At 35.0% G+C, this 17,812-nt stretch overlaps 1 protein-coding gene across 1 annotated transcript; it reads right to left on the bottom strand.

Annotated features, from left to right (window-relative positions):
• Positions 1-677: 677 nt before the first annotated feature.
• On the bottom strand, positions 678-1,512 carry LOC132560764 (THAP domain-containing protein 10-like). Its single transcript, XM_060225442.1, has 2 exons — positions 1,114-1,512; positions 678-791 (listed from the first exon to the last, which is right to left on the bottom strand). The coding sequence occupies exons 1-2, from the start codon at positions 1,510-1,512 to the stop codon at positions 678-680; spliced, it is 513 nt and encodes a 170-aa protein (XP_060081425.1).
• Between the last annotated feature and the right edge of the window lie 16,300 nt (positions 1,513-17,812).

Here is a 17,812-nt window from a genome sequence, read left to right as displayed (position 1 = left end):
GCAATTTTAACTCAGAGGATTGAGTGTATATTTATCTTCCTTTTCGCAAATCAAACAGAACTGTCTTCATTACAATATGATGAACTGTTAATACATCTGCATAAATTTAACTACAATATCAATTTCTGATGCATAATTTTGATTAATCACTGTACCTTGGTTATGAGTTTTAAAACTTGTTTGTATTTTCTTTGACCTTCTTGCTGGCTTCTTTAAACCTACTTGGCAACCATAGGTTCTTGTTAAAGCTGTTGTTGATCCTGATGGTGTCTAAAAAAAACCGTTAAAATACACAAACTTCAATAAAACACATGAAAACCCTGTTACATAAGTATCCCTTCTGCCCCATGCCTCTCTGTTGTCTGCCTATATCAGACTCCGTAATATCAAGAAAAAATACTAGTTTTTCAACTTTTAAGGAAACAAACTTATTTTTAATCTAGGTATAAGACTGTTATAATAAAGCACTTTTCAAATACTTCTTTATGAACTCTGATCTGTTATCAATATCAAAATATATCCAACAAAGCTGGATCTGGTTCTAACTTCTACGGAATGGATGCTAAAAACTAGGACATAGTTACAAACTCTATTAATACCATTTAGATTCTATGTGCTAAAATAAATTGTCAGATGTTTCCTTTCCATGAACTCATTGCACTTTGAATTGTTTATCCTCAAATTCTTACATGTGGTGTTGAGTTGTCACTCTCCATACCGCACACCATGGTATTTTTCGAACCATTGTCAACATCATGGTCAATCTCCACCAGTTCTGTTGCTTGGAAATGCTGTGACAGTATCCGGAGGTGAAAACAAATGATCAAAATCAAAATAATAATGACTTTTAAAATTTCATATCATAATTCAAATTTGAGACAAATAGGTGTGACTGGCATATACTAGCTACATTGTATACTCTACTGGTATAATACCTTCACTTTAAATGCACATGTTGTATATTTGATTCTCTTCCCAGTATAGAAAGTTGGGGCACCATTATACATATGTGTAATATAGACCAATGAAACATTGACTAGAATTCTAGTTGTCTGAATTTTTAACAAAAGTATAAAAATACCAATACGCACGTCATTACTAGATTGTACATACCCTAGCATTTTCTCTCTTAGTAAAAGCCATTCTTTGTGTCTTTGGCGGTGGTGGCGTCTCTGTAATATTAGACATCGGGCTTGGTTCTGAAGCGTGTATAGATGGAACAGCATCTGGAAGCAGGTCCTTTCTTCGGACTGACTGGCATAAACTTTCCATGATCTTATACTTCGCCGGGTAACAGGACTCGTCGAAATGTTTCGAACAAATTACTGAATGTTTGGTGGCTCCGGCCCAGTTCTTCCTTTTCGATGTTACAAATGAAGTCCACTTTCTACAAACATCATTGTTCTTCAATGGAAAGAAATGAAGGGAAACTCCATATTTGTTGGTGTTGCTGCAACCGAAAACAACATATCTTTTTCCTGAACGTCCGGCAGTCGGCGACGGGTCACCCATGGTCACAATAATTGACAGAAAAATCCACGAACGCTCACAAATATTTGAAACCTAAGTAAAACATTCCATAGATGATGACACTACTGTTAGTTTACCATCAATTATAGTATAAATCAGTCGAATAACATTCAAGTAGGCCAAAAAAACGAAACGATATAACCTGGCTTCTGCTAGAAAACTAATGGCTGCCGGAGTGAGACAGAACGCGCGCTTACTCTAGTGACGTCACTACTGAAGAGCTCTGTTACAGTGGCGTTCGATGATCTCGTTCAGGTGTGTTTTTAGCGTTTTCGACAATAACTTTGGAACGCGTGGATCGTTTTCGACGATTTTTGCGGAAAATGAACAAGCAAAGGCTATTTGATTTAATGACACATATATGACAAAGCATTCAGGTTCCTCTTTAAATCTTACATTGTTATGGTGGATGAAGTTGCTATTTTATTTGAAATCAACGAAGACCGAAAACGTATTGACAAAAGCATGCCACTAGTAATACGTTTTTGCCATGGGAATATGTACTAGTAGTAGTTTTTGGTACAACAAACGTAAGTATGCATCTTATAATAACAAAAATCTATTACACGTAAAACCTTTGACACACAATTTGTGCGTTCACATTTTGTGTATTGCTTCCAAAATCCAACCCCCAACCCCCTGTAATAGACAATGACCAAACAGGTTTATTTATCGAGGCGTTACGTAGGTGAAAACCTAGGCTTATTTATAATATTATGGATTTTACTGAAGAAAATTACGCCCAGGAAATGCTCTTGATCATTGACTTTGAGAAAGCATTTGATTCAGTTTCATAGGAATTTATTGATAAAACACTTAATTTGTAGGAAATGGGTCAAACCTCTGCACTAAAATGAGAGTTCGTCCATTAATCAAGGAGTGGGGGGTGGCTTGTCAAATTTCTTCAAAGTGAAACTTTGAAATTTTAGCAATTGGAATAATAGAAAACAAAAATATAAATGGAATATCTGTGGGTGATTTTCCAGTATTTCTGTATCAGTATGCTAATAACTCTTCTTCACATGAATCTTAAAATGAGCTTAACCAGTTTGCAAATATTTCTGGTCTGAAAATGAATACTAGCAAAACACAGGTAATTTGGATTGGTAGTAAGAAATATTGTACAGACACTTTTTTATTAGAACTGAATTCACAGTGGCTAAAATCTCTTATCAAGACTTGGAGTAGAAAATTACCGTCTCCAATTGGAAAGATACATATTAAGTCACTTTTAATCTCACAATTCAATCATTTATCTATTGTCCTTCCAAATCTAGTATCCAGAACTAATTTCATTTATCATTTAAACACAATTCTTCTTCAACTTTTTTGGAATGGAAAAACTGATCAAATAAAAGGCAATATTTTAATCAAAAATTATTTTGAGGGAGGTTTAAAGATGATAAATATTTCAGATTTCAAGAATGCATTGAAACAAGGTTGAATTAGGAAATTCTTCTTAAGTCCATCTACAAGTTAGTTGAAAATTTCATTTCTAAAACTTATCAATGTTGATCTTGCAGTAACCTGTGGAAATTATCATATCAAAAATTGTCAGGAAAATGTAAAAATAAGTTTTGGAGCGATGTTTTTTACGCATAGGAAAAATTACTTATAAATATGGCTTATTCTAAGGTTGAAGGTAGACAACTCTCTCATGTGAAACGCCTTCTCTGGTACAACTCAAGTGTGATTATTGGTGGGCATTCTGTTTTCAATAAAGATTGGTTCTCAAAAGATGTTAGAGTAATAAATGATATGTTCAAAGATTCTGAATAAATCGCTTTCTATTCTTTTAATGAATTTTTGAAAGTATGGTATAGTCACAAATTTCCTTAGATTCCAAGTAATCTTAAACACCATCAAGAAGAATTTTGACTTGGATAAATATCATTCAGGCAGAAAGAAATGGGCTGAACAGTTTAATTTCGAAGATTCCACATGGACAAGTATTTTCTCGTTACCATTTAATGTTACTAATAATTCTAAACTTCAGTGGTTTCAGTATATAGTTCTACATTACATTTTGACTACAAATTCATTTTTGTACAAGGCAAACATTGTTGATGGTCAAATATGTACTTTCTGTTTATCTGAGATAGAAACTGTAACACATAGTCTGTGGGAATGTGAAAAAGTCCAGAATCTTTTACAAATCTTAGAAATTCTCTTAGAATCACTACTTATCCCATTTAATATCAACAAAGAGTCCTTTAGTTTTGGTTTCAGGTCACTGAAGAATGTGTTTAGCAAAATTGATAATGAGATTAACATTATCATTAAACAATACATTTATAATTCTAGATGTTTTAAGAATTCTCTTGACATAAACGCATTGATAAATGTAATTAATGATCGTTATAAGGTTAAAAGATATATTGCTACAGCAAAGGGAGAGACCTATTAAGAAAGATTCGATGAAGAATGGATAAAATGGAATAACATATTACTTCTGTAAAAACACATTTCCCTTACACATGCTCTTGTTTATAATTTTTCCCTGGCCTTGACAGTTTCTCTTTCTCAAACAGATAAATATTAAAATAGTGTGTATGCCTATTCTTGATTGATACCCTGTTTATACTATTTACAAAGCTCTCTCTCTCTCTCTCTCTCTCTCTCTCTCTCTCTCTCTCTCTCTCTCTCTCTCTCTCTCTCTCTCCATTAAATAAATGCAAAGAAAACAACACTTGTTTTTGTTTATGTGTCTGTACAAATAAAGGAATATTTATCTTTAGTGGTGTAGTGGTTTCATGATAATTAAGTTAACTTGCTTTTTATTATTTCTCTCGAGTATACCTACAATGTCTTTAGGGGATAAGGTAAACGATCGTTACAATATTGTCGATTATGATAACGTATATTTAATGAGTCGATAATTAAAGTTAACCGAATGATGACTGAAGTGATGTGGTGATGCTGATACTGGTGTGTGATCATGCTGATAACGATGATCGTAGCACGACTATATTTGTGTGATTGTGGGCTAAATGTTATGTAGACCCTATACATGTAGAACATTCATTGATCATTTCATCTGACTTGAATAAATAAAATTAAAAAAAAAAAAACAGATTATTTTGCATTGACAAGAGAGAGAATTGCCAGCTATTAATAGACCTTATTTTATTTCATTACCTACATTCAAACAGTTTCAGCCTCTGATGTCTTTAATTAGGCGATTCCAATTCTAAGGAGAAATATTTTCACAAGGATATTCACAGATAAAGGCAGTACTGTCGACAATATTGAATCCATAGACTTAAGTCCGCGTATAGTTGTATCACAATGTTGTATTAATGTTATTTACTTTAAGATCACCATTTCCAAAATAACTAGGTGGATGTATTTGGAAATCGTGAGATAGCGCTTTGAGATCTTCTGTGAGTTATTCCTGGTGACCTTTTAGCTAAATTGAGATTATTCCAAGAGCGCAGCGAAAAGAAAGAAAAGTAACTCAGTAGAAGAAAATCAGAGATATTGTATAAAGAAATCGTTCATATTTCTTGAAGATTATTGAACATTCTGATTTATTGTATTGGTTCGAATTAAGTTTAGAAAATCTGGAGTTATACCATTTTCATTTTGTTTACTTTTCTCCTGTTTGAAAGTCTTTCGAGTTCGAGCTGTTTCGAAATCGCGAGTAGAGTTGCATAGTACATTGTAGCTTATAATGGGAGATCGGTAGGTGTAGATGTTTTGCCACGATGTACAAACCCATATTACTTGTAACCTGCTATGATATTTGAATTTAAGGTGAATTTAGTGCTCAAATTTAATTCACATGATTTATCTGAATTGTCTTAACTTGAAGCGTATACAACTTATTTTAAGCTCGCTCATTACATCAAAGGGGACATAACTCTATTTTCGTCACCTTACACTGAGAGTCCTAATTTCTAGTTGTTTGCGAGCTGGTAATTAGAATGATTTATCGTAAAGCTACGATTTATCATCTTTTATTTGTCGGGTTTTACGCTCATTATTACAGTCTTCCGACCTTTCAGCTACAAAGTCTGATGTCTTGTACGAATAACGAACGCGTTATTTAAACAGTCGTTTCGATGGAACTTTCATTGGTATAATTGCAAGAGGCGTTCTGGCAAATCCTACAATAGAAATCTGCTTGTAATCATATAATTTAAATAATTTCAAACAATAATTAATCATTTATATCGACATTTAAAAAAATATATACACTAAACCATTTGTGTGGATAGCATTACCAAATCGACTTCAAATTATCAATACTCGGTTATGTAGTAAGCATCGATGACGTAATAGCAAAAAATCAAGAGACACATGAAAATAGTAAATAAGTATATGTTTAAATAAATAAAAAATACTTATTAATCAGTGGTTTGCTTATTATGATAAATATTTTGCCAGACACTTGTGTATTTTCAAATCTTTCGCGAATAGGCCTAGGTCTAGTTACATGTAATATAAGTGAAACTGGTGGAGCTGTGTGCATGTGAGGTTTCCTGAATGGAAACACAGAAAGGCTGTCAGTAGAGGTTGTTGTGAGTATTTTCTATATTCGGACGCAGATTTACAGATCCCAATTTACCATTATATTGTTTAACTAAAACCTTGTTGTCAAATTAGATTAAAAAAGAATACGAACCAAAGAAAATATCTATTTATTATTTATTGTTAAAAACAGCAATTTTTCCCGTCGAGATGACATTTCAGACGATAATCATGTACGTTCACATGGTCTTATAACTACGAACTCAGTTTGCTGTAAAGCGTTGTGGTGCGACATACGGTATCACGTGAGAGTTAGGTCCCTTATCATAGTAATAAATAAAGTACAGCAATCAACGTGCAGAAGAAAAAGAAAGATTTCCTTTCTTTTTACCGTTTTCAAATCTATCGACATCTTGACTTGAAAGGGGCGTTTTGACTGGCTAAGAACATGTGAGGGACCGTTTAAAAATGTGCAGGCCTTAAGTTTTACGGAATTCTGTGATATTGCGATAATTACATTGCTTCAGTTTTAGCTCAAATTATTTTGGAATGTGGATAGTCGGCTTGTTTTTATGCATATACTGGAGATTAGATAATAAAATTTCGTTTTATTTCTCGACTTCGTCTGGTGTTAAAATCGAAATTCATGATGTAATCTCCATTACAAGCATAAAAACAAGCATACTATCCTTTAATTTGACCATGTCCTATATATATATGATAAACACACCTTCAATTAATCAGTTTGGTTTTGTAATGAAGAAAATGTGTCATTTTTTCTTCAAATGTTCAACTATATATATTATTGGTAAGATGAAGAAAAAAAAACTTTTTCTCACATGCCATTACTTTCAAATGTAATGACATTTAATGCTAGAGACGATTATCTCCCCTGTGTTAAAGTCATGTTGATGGCGATAAATCCCTCAATTAATCCGTATGTCAAATCATACCTGTAGATCTAGAATTCACCATCGTTACAAACAGGCACTGAAATTAGAGCTTTAAATAGCATTCCCGTCCACAGATACGTACTTCTTACAAAACAACCGGATGGTGTGCATTCAGAAACATATCGTTTATACATTAACTATTAAAGTGTATAACTATTTACAGAAATAAGGTTTCTATTCTGTAGCTATATATACAACTTCACGGGAAACCTAACATTGAATGTCGATATTATCTCTTGCATGGCTGTTTGTGGGTATAAATGATAGCAAAGTGTACTTTGAGGATAAACTCCTCTGTCCAAGTACGGAAGCGTTTGTTGCTCATAGTACGAATCTGTTTTTCTTGAATGCGAAAACATTTGATCTAGGGCCATCACCAGACAATCATGTGGCGACCGCCAGACAATTAAATGGCAGTCGCTATACAATTAAGCAAAGACCACCAGATAAAATATTTTCGCATTACGAAAAAAAAAACATATTCCTATGCGAGCCTTATACGCTTCCGAACTGTTTCATTAACATGCTGTTTATATTTGGAGACCATGTTCATTGACGATCTCGTTAACTATTTTTATTTAAAATGTCACGGATACGTCATATTTATTTAACTACAGTTTAATATGTCTCGTTAGAACTTCAAGTTTATGTGCTTTCACATTTGCAATGTTACGTAACTGGTTAACGAGGGAAGGAAGAGCGCCCTCAAGGGACATAACTCCGACACAATCGTTCTGCCAGCACTTCATGGTCTCCACACAAATATGTATTTGACGTCATCCATTAACGATACATTGTGCAGGACACAGATGGCAATCATAATTTCTCACAGACAGTGGGTGGGGCATAACGAGTTATAAAATACACGGTTGAGTATTACGATATGATATTGGTGTCATGCCCGTGTGTAACATATAGAATTACATGAGTTTCATCAAGTACTCTTTAAACGATTCTATTTAATTGATTTTCCACCAACGTGACTGGAATATGAAATATGTTTGTTCGCTCTCTATTGTAGGGTTAAGACAACAATGGAGTGGCATCTGTCCCATTCAACTTCATTGTTCTGTCCGATACACCCGTCACGGATCTGCACAGTGTATTGTCACGGTATACAGAAACGCGTCTCAGAAAACTAGTTTTCATACAAACCAGGATACTTTTTACGATACTGGAAGATGTTGTACAAATGAGGCTGCTTAATTCTGACCTTATGGATAGTCAGAGTATTCCAGCGACTTGATAATTCACGAAAGTTTTGTAAACAAGGAAGTCGATGGTAATGACAACAATATTCTACAATCAGAAATCTGTCGAAGCTAACTCTCCATCACGCTTCCAACACAGAAAAAATCAGGTATTCCCTAAACATACCCTAAGACCCATTGCTCACAAATTTTTTTAAAGCAATTACAATCGATGCAACAGCTGAATGAATATGGCCTGGGTACAATTCAGTAGGAACGATCTTAAAATTAATCACTACACGTAACAGCTTGCTGGACACGACGTGACGTCATTAACACTTAATTCTTGCCATTTTCAGTCATTCAAAGTTCGTTCAAGAGCGGGCCCGTCACATTCCAAACAGTACTGTCTAGAAATATAAAATAACAAAACACGTATTTCCCCTGATAAATTTGTTATTTAATCGATATATATATTGATTGTGTACAATGTAAAATATTTGAATGTTTGATGATGTTGTAGACTGTGCTTTGTTTATATCAACGAAGTTTCACACAACACATATAAAAAAAGAAGTTACAAAAGACCCACCTTAAGGTGGCATGTTGCCATTGCCTCTATCAATCATTATCAATTGGTCGCAGCTAGATTTTTTTTCATCGAGTAATGAAAAGAGTTGATGAATCCGAAAGCTGCATTTTGCGTACAAACAACGAAAATTGATTAAATCAATTCAGTGTATTATTCTTAAAATAATAAGCAGCTTAGAATTTAAAAAAACAAACAAACAATGACATACCTGAATACTTTTGAATTTTCTTGACACAAACTTACATATGATCAAATCTTTTAAAAAACGATAACTTATATCATTGCTCATATTGTCACTTAATACTACAGCATGCCTCTTGTATGTTGGATTTCTAAAATATTCAGGAATCCTTATAAACAGCATTTTATTGCTGACACGTCTAGGATGAATAAATTTGTAAAACAAAATGTGAACGTATTTCAGTTGAGTTGTTCACATCGCTACCTGATATTTCAACATATCACCAATAACTGACCAATATACACCGACAAACTGACCAAAATTCTTACGATCGATAACCTACCAGTATTTTACCAAACATCGGCCAGAGTCTTACCAGCAATACGTGTATAGCAATACAGACTGAAATCGTCTCATATGACTACAGTATGCAATTAACAACTCAACAACCATGTATTAAACATCTATTACAGTTCCTATTTCAGGACACTTTTTAAAAATATCTTGTTAACATGCTATTCAAACATGAAGTCTAAATTGGTAATATTGGAATTATATTTGTGTGTCGGCATAAAGTTGATCTCGACTCTCATATTGATTTAATTGAATTACTCTCCATCCACCTGATATGATTTTATATATGTCTCCAAGACAATTAAACAAGACCGATGCCCGTCCAAGGTCAATTCTAAATCTGATCTTAACACGTGAAATTTATATCAATAGATTATGTTGTGTGAAGTGAAGTGGCAACAGTTGTTACTGTGGGGTGACAGTGGTAATAGTCGTATGTGACAACGTTGGAAACAGTTGTGTGGTAACAGGTCTATGTGGTGACGGCGGTAACAGGATTATGTTGTGACAGCGGTAACAGGTTTATGTGGTGACAGCGGTAACAGTTGTTTATGGTGACAGCGGTAACAGGTTTATGTGGTGAAAGCGGTAACAGTTCTATGTGGTGTTAGCGGTAGCAGTTCTATGTGGGGTGACAGCGGTAACAGGTTTATGTGGTGACAGCGGTAGCAGTTCTATGTGGTGACAGTGGTAACAGGTTTAAGTGGTGACAGTGGTAACAGTTCTATGTGGAGTGACAGCGGTAACAGGTTTATGTGGTGACAGCGGTAGCAGTTCTATGTGGGGTGACAGTGGTAACAGTTCTATGTGGTGACAGCGGTAACAGGTTTATGTGGTGACAGCGGTAGCAGTTCTATGTGGGGTGACAGTGGTAACAGGTTTATGTGGTGACAGCGGTAACAGATTTATGTGGTGACAGCAGTAACAAGTTTATGTGATGACAGCAGTAGCAGGTTTATGTGGTGACAGCGGTGACATGTCAGTTGTATGTGGTGACAGCGGTAACAGTTGTATGTGGTGACAGCGGTAACAGGTTTATGTGGTGACAGCGGTAACAGGTTTATGTGGTGACAGCGGTAACAGGTTTATGTGATGACAGCGGTAACAGGTTTATGTGGTGACAGCGGTAACAGGTTTATGTGATGACAGCGGTATCAAGTTTATGTGATGACAGCGGTAACAGGTTTATGTGGTGACAGCGGTAGCAGTTCTATGTGGTGTTAGCGGTAACAGTTGTATGTGGTGACAGTGGTAACAGGTTTATGTGGTGACAGCGGTAACAGGTTTATGTGGTGACAGCAATAAAAGTTGTATGTGATGGCAACGGTAACAGTTGTATGTGGTGACAGCGGTAACAGGTTTATGTGATGACAGCGGTAGCAGGTTTATGTGGTAACAGCGGTAACAGGTTTATGTGGTGACAGCGATAACAGGTTTATGTTGTGACAGCGGTAGCAGGTTTATGTGGTAACAGCGGTATTAAGTTTATGTGATGGCAACGGTAACAGTTGTATGTGGTGACAGCGGTAACAGGTTTATGTGGTGACAGCGGTAGCAGGTTTATGTGGTAACAGCGGTATTAAGTCTATGTGATGACAGCGGTAGCAGGTTTAAGTGGTGACGGCGGTATTAGGTTTATGTGATGACAACGATATTAAGTTTATGTGATGACAGCGGTAACAGTTGTAAGTGGTGACAGCGGTAACAAGCTTATGTGGTGACAGCGGTAACAGCTTTATGTGATGACAGCGGTAACAGGTTTATGAGATGACAGCGGTATTAAGTTTATGTGATGGCAACGGTAACAGTTGTATGTGGTGACAGCGGTAACAAGCTTATGTGGTGACAGCGGTAGCAGGTTTATGTGGTAACAGCGGTAACAGGTTTATGTGGTAACAGCGGTAACAAGCTTATGTGGTGACAGCGGTAGCAGGTTTATGTGGTGACAGCGGTAGCAGGTTTATGTGGTAACAGCGGTAACAGGTTTATGTGGTAACAGCGGTAACAAGCTTATGTGGTGACAGCGGTAGCAGGTTTATGTGGTAACAGCGGTAACAGGTTTATGAGATGACAGCGGTATTAAGTTTATGTGATGGCAACGGTAACAGTTGTATGTGGTGACAGCGGTAACAGGTTTATGTGGTGACAGCGGTAGCAGGTTTATGTGGTAACAGCGGTATTAAGTCTATGTGATGACAACGGTAGCAGGTTTAAGTGGTGACGGCGGTATTAGGTTTATGTGATGACAGCGGTAACAGTTGTAAGTGGTGACAGCGGTAACAAGCTTATGTGGTGACAGCGGTAACAAGCTTATGTGGTGACAGCGGTAACAGGTTTATGTGGTGACAGCGGTAACAGGTTTATGTGGTAACAGCGGTATTAAGTTTATGTGATGGCAACGGTAACAGCTGTATGTGGTGACAGCGGTAACAGGTTTATGTGGTGACAGCGGTAGCAGGTTTATGTGGTAACAGCGGTATTAAGTCTATGTGATGACAGCGGTAGCAGGTTTAAGTGGTGACGGCGGTATTAGGTTTATGTGATGACAACGGTATTAAGTTTATGTGATGACAGCGGTAACAGTTGTAAGTGGTGACAGCGGTAACAAGCTTATGTTGTGACAGCGGTAACAAGCTTATGTGGTGACAGCGGTAACAAGCTTATGTGGTGACAGCGGTAACAGGTTTATGTGATGACAGCGGTAACAGGTTTATGAGATGACAGCGGTATTAAGTTTATGTGATGACAGTGGTAACAGGTTTATGAGATGACAGCGGTATTAAGTTTATGTGATGACAGCAGTAACAGTTGTATGTGGTGACAGCGGTAACATGTTTATGTGGTGACAGCGGTAACAAGCTTATGTGGTGACAGCGGTATTTTTATATGTTGTGATGTTCCCTATGTTAAATAATCACATCCTAAAGTTTATTATTACATTGTAGCTAGTAATGGTTTACATTGCAATTAATTAAAGTAATAATTTACGATGTGGCCATTTTAATCATTTGGTTATAATAAAATACAGTTCAGTTATTTACATTGAAACAGACTGAACAGATGGTATTGGTAGTATAATATGTTTGAGCTAATTGCCTGTCTGTCGGCTTTGTTTAGTACATCGCTGACGTAAATAAACTACTGTTATCTACTGTGTAACAAATATGACCCAGAATCCTGACATTCGTGGCAATTCATCTATCAGTCTTCACGTCAAAATGGTTTGGAAATTTAAGCACGAATGACATTGATAAGTTTGCCAATAAACAGTTAAAACAAAAAACAAAACAGAATTTAAAGAATTAAAACAAAAACACTCTCGCTAAAACAACCAAAAAACTTCTTGAGACCTTCTTTAAAACTTGTGATGATTCCAGACAAATTAAGACAATTCCATTCAAGAGTCCCCCTTTGTGTCAATTTTCCATTGGAGTACGGAAATTGGTGAAGAAATCACTCCCCTGACAGTATCATTAACACTGTGTGATGTCGAATCGCGGTAAGCTTTGGTTAGAGAGGGTCAAATGAATACTGGTCAGTGTGTAAAGATCAGTTTAGTAAAGGATTGCCTAGTGGTCAAGATTCTCTTGAATTTTTATGACGTAGTTACATGTACAACACCATATTTATAAATCCTTCACATTATGCACCATCACCATGGCGAGCTTGTTTGACTTGTTATTTCAACAGGAAACAACAAACTCTACTATGAATTGAAAATAACAGTTTTTATTAAACTATGTATACATAAAGATGTATATATGCAACAAATTTCTATAAATGTACATAAACAAAACTTTCGTATAATATTGTTTTGAGAAATAGTTGATAATTCTAAGATTGGGGAACGAAAACCCCACAGAGATACTTACCCTAAGGTGTGTAAAAGCCTTCAGGGGAAGTAATCTATCCCCCATTCCGATGTCTTGTTTCATGTCATATATATATATTATGTCGTAGATAGAGACATTATATACTACCTCTATGACGTAGATAATTAATATATATTTCCTATTCATTTCATCGATACGGAACACTCTAGGGGGGCATCTTCTTATATGTATTTAACAATGCATTTCAATTGTCAGTTCTTGTGTTGTTAACCATGAAAGAACGAGAGCCTCCCATATTTAACAAAAGAAACTACATATATAAAAAGACAAGCAATCTCGAAGAGGACAGATTTGAACAACACAATTTGAAATTAATGATGTGGTATATCTTGACTACATTCTGATATTGGTGTCATCGACCAACGAATGCATGTATTTAGTGATTAATGCTATTTAAGATAAAACTTTTCCCGCAGGTAGACCTGCAGATTTAATATCTTCATGTCAAGATACGATTGCTATGCATTAAGCATTTACTAACAGCGACTGTTTTCTCCTGTTTGTCTCAGCGTTGCGGGCGACTGTACGCCAGGGAACTGACAATGGCGGAATGACGCACGGCTGTAATCAAGAATACCAATTTACTGTGTTTGGTACAGCAGTTTCTCTCGATGCTCTACACGTACTATTCGCGAAAATAGAAGTCAAACTACATAATTATGTAATGACAAGTTTGTCGGTGTCTAAAGTCAGTATTCATTGCACGTTAACTGTTCCTGACCTTTTTCTACATCTGTGACGATTTCTGCAATGTTCGGACGAGGAAAGGCCCTCAAGGTCCATCTTTGTGGTAGCGAATAAACAAGTATATAATCATATAACTGTGTTCTCAGTCTACCAATACACGCGCAGGCCGTCATTAATTTGATTGATTCCCTCCTATATTTGTATATTAATCATACAAACGTAACGAGACTGTCACGATCCTTGGGATTAAAGGAGGGTTCGCACAGATGTGCACCATGGGAATTCTGGATACACCAACCAAATGGAATTACCCATAATGAGTGCCAAGATTACATATAGTTTTACTGATCAGCCATTGATGGGACACCGTTACTACCCCCTGGCCACGGAAGGTAATGTTGATGAAGAGGGTCATCATCGTAAAAAAGTAACTGTAAACTCTCACTAAACTCAGGAGCAAAAATAAAAAGGTCAACAAACATGCAAGACAAAAAGGATTAAATCCTTAACCAAGATCCGCTCATGACAGGAATGTATGTTATAACACGTGTATCGATAATCAAGAAGTAGGAAACGCTTTCTCATCAGAAACACCTGGTCACCTATACAATTCATACAATAGTATCTACGTACATGTTCTTGTTTTGTTTTACGTCCCTTATTCTATATCAAACCACAGTTTCCTTGTTTACCAGAAATCTTTATTCTCTCCTTGTTGTGTCCTTTGTCATCGAATGAAGTAGAAAGGAATTCGGAACACTACAAAAGTTCTTTCTAGATATGTAAGAAAACGAATTAGGGAATAGATTTATTTCATTTCTTGATTATATATCTCGGGTGTTTCACTAAACGAAGTGTGAGAATAACGTGGGGGATCTTAAAGAAAAGGTGATCTTGTTTCACAAACAACATTGGGGATCGTAAAGAAAAGGTGATCTTGTTTCACAAACAACATCGTGATCTTGTTTCACAAACAACATCGGGGATCGTAAAGAAAAGGTGATCTTGTTTCACAAACAACATCGGGTATCTTAAAGAAAAGGTAATCTTGATTCACAAACAACATCGGGGATCGTAAAGAAAAGGTGATCTTGTTTCACAAACAACATCGGGTATCTTAAAGAAAAGGTAATCTTGATTCACAAACAACATCGGGGATCGTAAAGAAAAGGTGATCTTGTTTCACAAACAACATCGGGTATCTTAAAGAAAAGGTAATCTTGATTCACAAACAACATCGGGGATCGTAAAGAAAAGGTGATCTTGTTTCACAAACAACATCGGGGATCGTAAAGAAAAGGTGATCTTGTTTCACAAACAACATCGGGGATCGTAAAGAAAAGGTGATCTTGTTTCACAAACAACATCGGGGATCGTAAAGAAAAGGTGATCTTGTTTCACAAACAACATCGGGGATCGTAAAGAAAATGTGATCTTGTTTCACAAACAACATCGGGTATCTTAAAGAAAAGTAAAAATGATCTCTGTCTCGCGGATTATTGATATGAAAAAGTATCAGAGGTCAGGTAATTTTGATTTATACATACTACAGCTATTCTAATGAGTTGCGGAAAGTAATACAAGCTGCCGCCTTTCTCTGTCAAGAAAAGTTAAAGTGCGGGACTTTTTTTAACGGAAGAAATATATACATGTTGTGTTTCCCGTGTTCAGATATACAGAATTTCGTTCAAGGAGATTTAACAATTGTCTCTTTGTGATATTGATGTGGGTCACATGGTGACATGTATTCGACAGAGTGCGTTAATTACCAATAGCTACAAATATGTATTGATATATACATGCACATGGAACAAAACTACAGCCCCCCAAAAAAGCGACTTAGAACATGGAGTATATACTGTAATCACCTTAATACTTTCTGATGTATAACGTGTCGTAGAAATTCGATATTCAATTACGACAAGTCGTTTCGTATACGTAAGCGCGAATCGTGTGTTTGGAACAAACGAAAAAACGTTGCTGCGCCTTCGTTTTAGTAGTAATTCTAAAAATATTCCCTGTTCCTGTAACAACTCCGGGCGCTGTACTTAACGGTTAGACTGCTAGAAATATTAGCACCTAATTCAAGCGAAATTGGTTTTATTTTTAGTTTTCAAACACCATGTGAAAATACAAAGGCATATTTAACAAAAATCATGAGTTGTATTGATTATCCGGTGAAAATGTGAAAAAATGACGAAGGATTGTTAATTATACTCTATTGATTTATACTGTCCATAGTTACATTATCGTATTACTATTGGTATTACACTGCGAAATAGTATTAGATGTGTTACAGTCCAGTAGTTAATATTGTAGTAACATAAATACAATGTTGATTCAGATGTGTTACAGTCCAGCAGTTAATATTGTAGTAACATTAATACAATGTTGATTCAGATGTGTTATTGTCCAGCAGTTAAAATTGTAGTATCATTATTACAATGTTGATTCAGATGTGTTACAGTCCAGCAGTTAATATTGTAGTAACATAAATACAATGTTGATTCAGATGTGTTATTGTCCAGCAGTTAAAATTGTAGTAACATTAATAAAATGTTGATTCAGATGAATAAGAGTCCAGTAGTTAATATTGTAGTAACATTAATACAATGTTGATTCAGATGTGTTATTGTCCAGCAGTTAATATTGTAGTATCATTTATACAATGTTGATTCAGATGTGTAACAATCTCGTCGTTAATATTGTAGTAACATTAATAAAATGTTGATTCAGATGTGTTACAGTCCAGCAGTTAATATCGTAGTAACATTCATACAATGTTGATTCAGATGTATTTCAGCCAAGTAGTTAACATTGTAGAAACAGTAATACGATGTTGATCCAGATGTATTAATTGCCAGTAGTTAACATTTTAGAAACATTAATACTAAAGCTTTAGTAACTGTATTACTGTATTTGCATACATAGTAATTATGTAGAACCTGTAATACTGAATTAACGTCAGTATTGATACTGTGGTATTGTAGTAACATTTATAGTAAGTATATAGTAACATCAATACCAACACCGATTCTAAAACTGTAGCCAAATTAAGAGTGATACTGTAGTAAGACAAATGGTAACATTAAAAGTTTTACTTTTATAACAGTAATAGTAATACACTAATAACAGTGATAGTAACAATCTAATGAAAGTACTAATCTCAAAACAGAAATAGTAATACTATGATAAAAGTTTAGTAATACTCTTATAACAGAAATAGTAATATTCTGATACAAGTTATAGTAATTCTCCTCTAACAGAAATGAAAATACTCTTATAAAAGAAAAAGTAATAATTCTATAACAGAAATAGTAATATTCTCATAACAGAATAGTAATATTCTAATAAAGATTATATTAATACTCTTATAACAGAAACAGTAATACTCTTATAACAGAAATAGTAATACTCCTATAACAGAAACAGTAATACTCCTATAACAGAAACAGTAATACTCCTATAACAGAAACAGTAATACTCTTATAACAGAAACAGTAATACTCCTATAACAGAAACAGTAATACTCCTATAACAGAAACAGTAATACTCTTATAACAGAAACAGTAATACTCTTATAACAGAAATAGTAATACTCTTATAACAGAAACAGTAATACTCTTATAACAGAAATAGTAATACTCTTATAACAGAAACAGTAATACTCTTATAACAGAAACAGTAATACTCTTATAACAGAAATAGTAATACTCTTATAACAGAAACAGTAATACTCTTATAACAGAAACAGTAATATTCTTATAACAGAAATAGTAATACTCTTATAACAGAAATAGTAATACTATTATAACAGAAATAGTAATACTCTTATAACAGAAATAGTAATACTTTTATAACAGAAACAGTAATACTCCTATAACAGAAACAGTAATACTCCTATAACAGAAACAGTAATACTTTTATAACAGAAACAGTAATACTCCTATAACAGAAAC

This window comes from Ylistrum balloti, unplaced genomic scaffold (genome assembly GCF_031769215.1).
Source record: "Ylistrum balloti isolate Yb309-2 unplaced genomic scaffold, AGI_CSIRO_Ybal_v1 Utg371110, whole genome shotgun sequence".
Lineage (NCBI taxonomy): Eukaryota > Metazoa > Mollusca > Bivalvia > Pectinida > Pectinidae > Ylistrum > Ylistrum balloti.
Note: the sequence above shows the minus strand (reverse complement) of the source record. Positions and strands in the feature narration are given on the sequence as shown.

Bases quoted from the DNA above. Each gene is read 5' to 3' on its own strand.
- LOC132560764 (XM_060225442.1), bottom strand. From the start codon at position 1,512: ATGGGTGACCCGTCGCCGACTGCCGGACGTTCAGGAAAAAGATATGTT. The intron at 792-1,113 runs GTATGTACAATC...ATACTGTCACAG, and splicing joins CTAAGAGAGAAAATGCTAGG to CATTTCCAAGCAACAGAACT.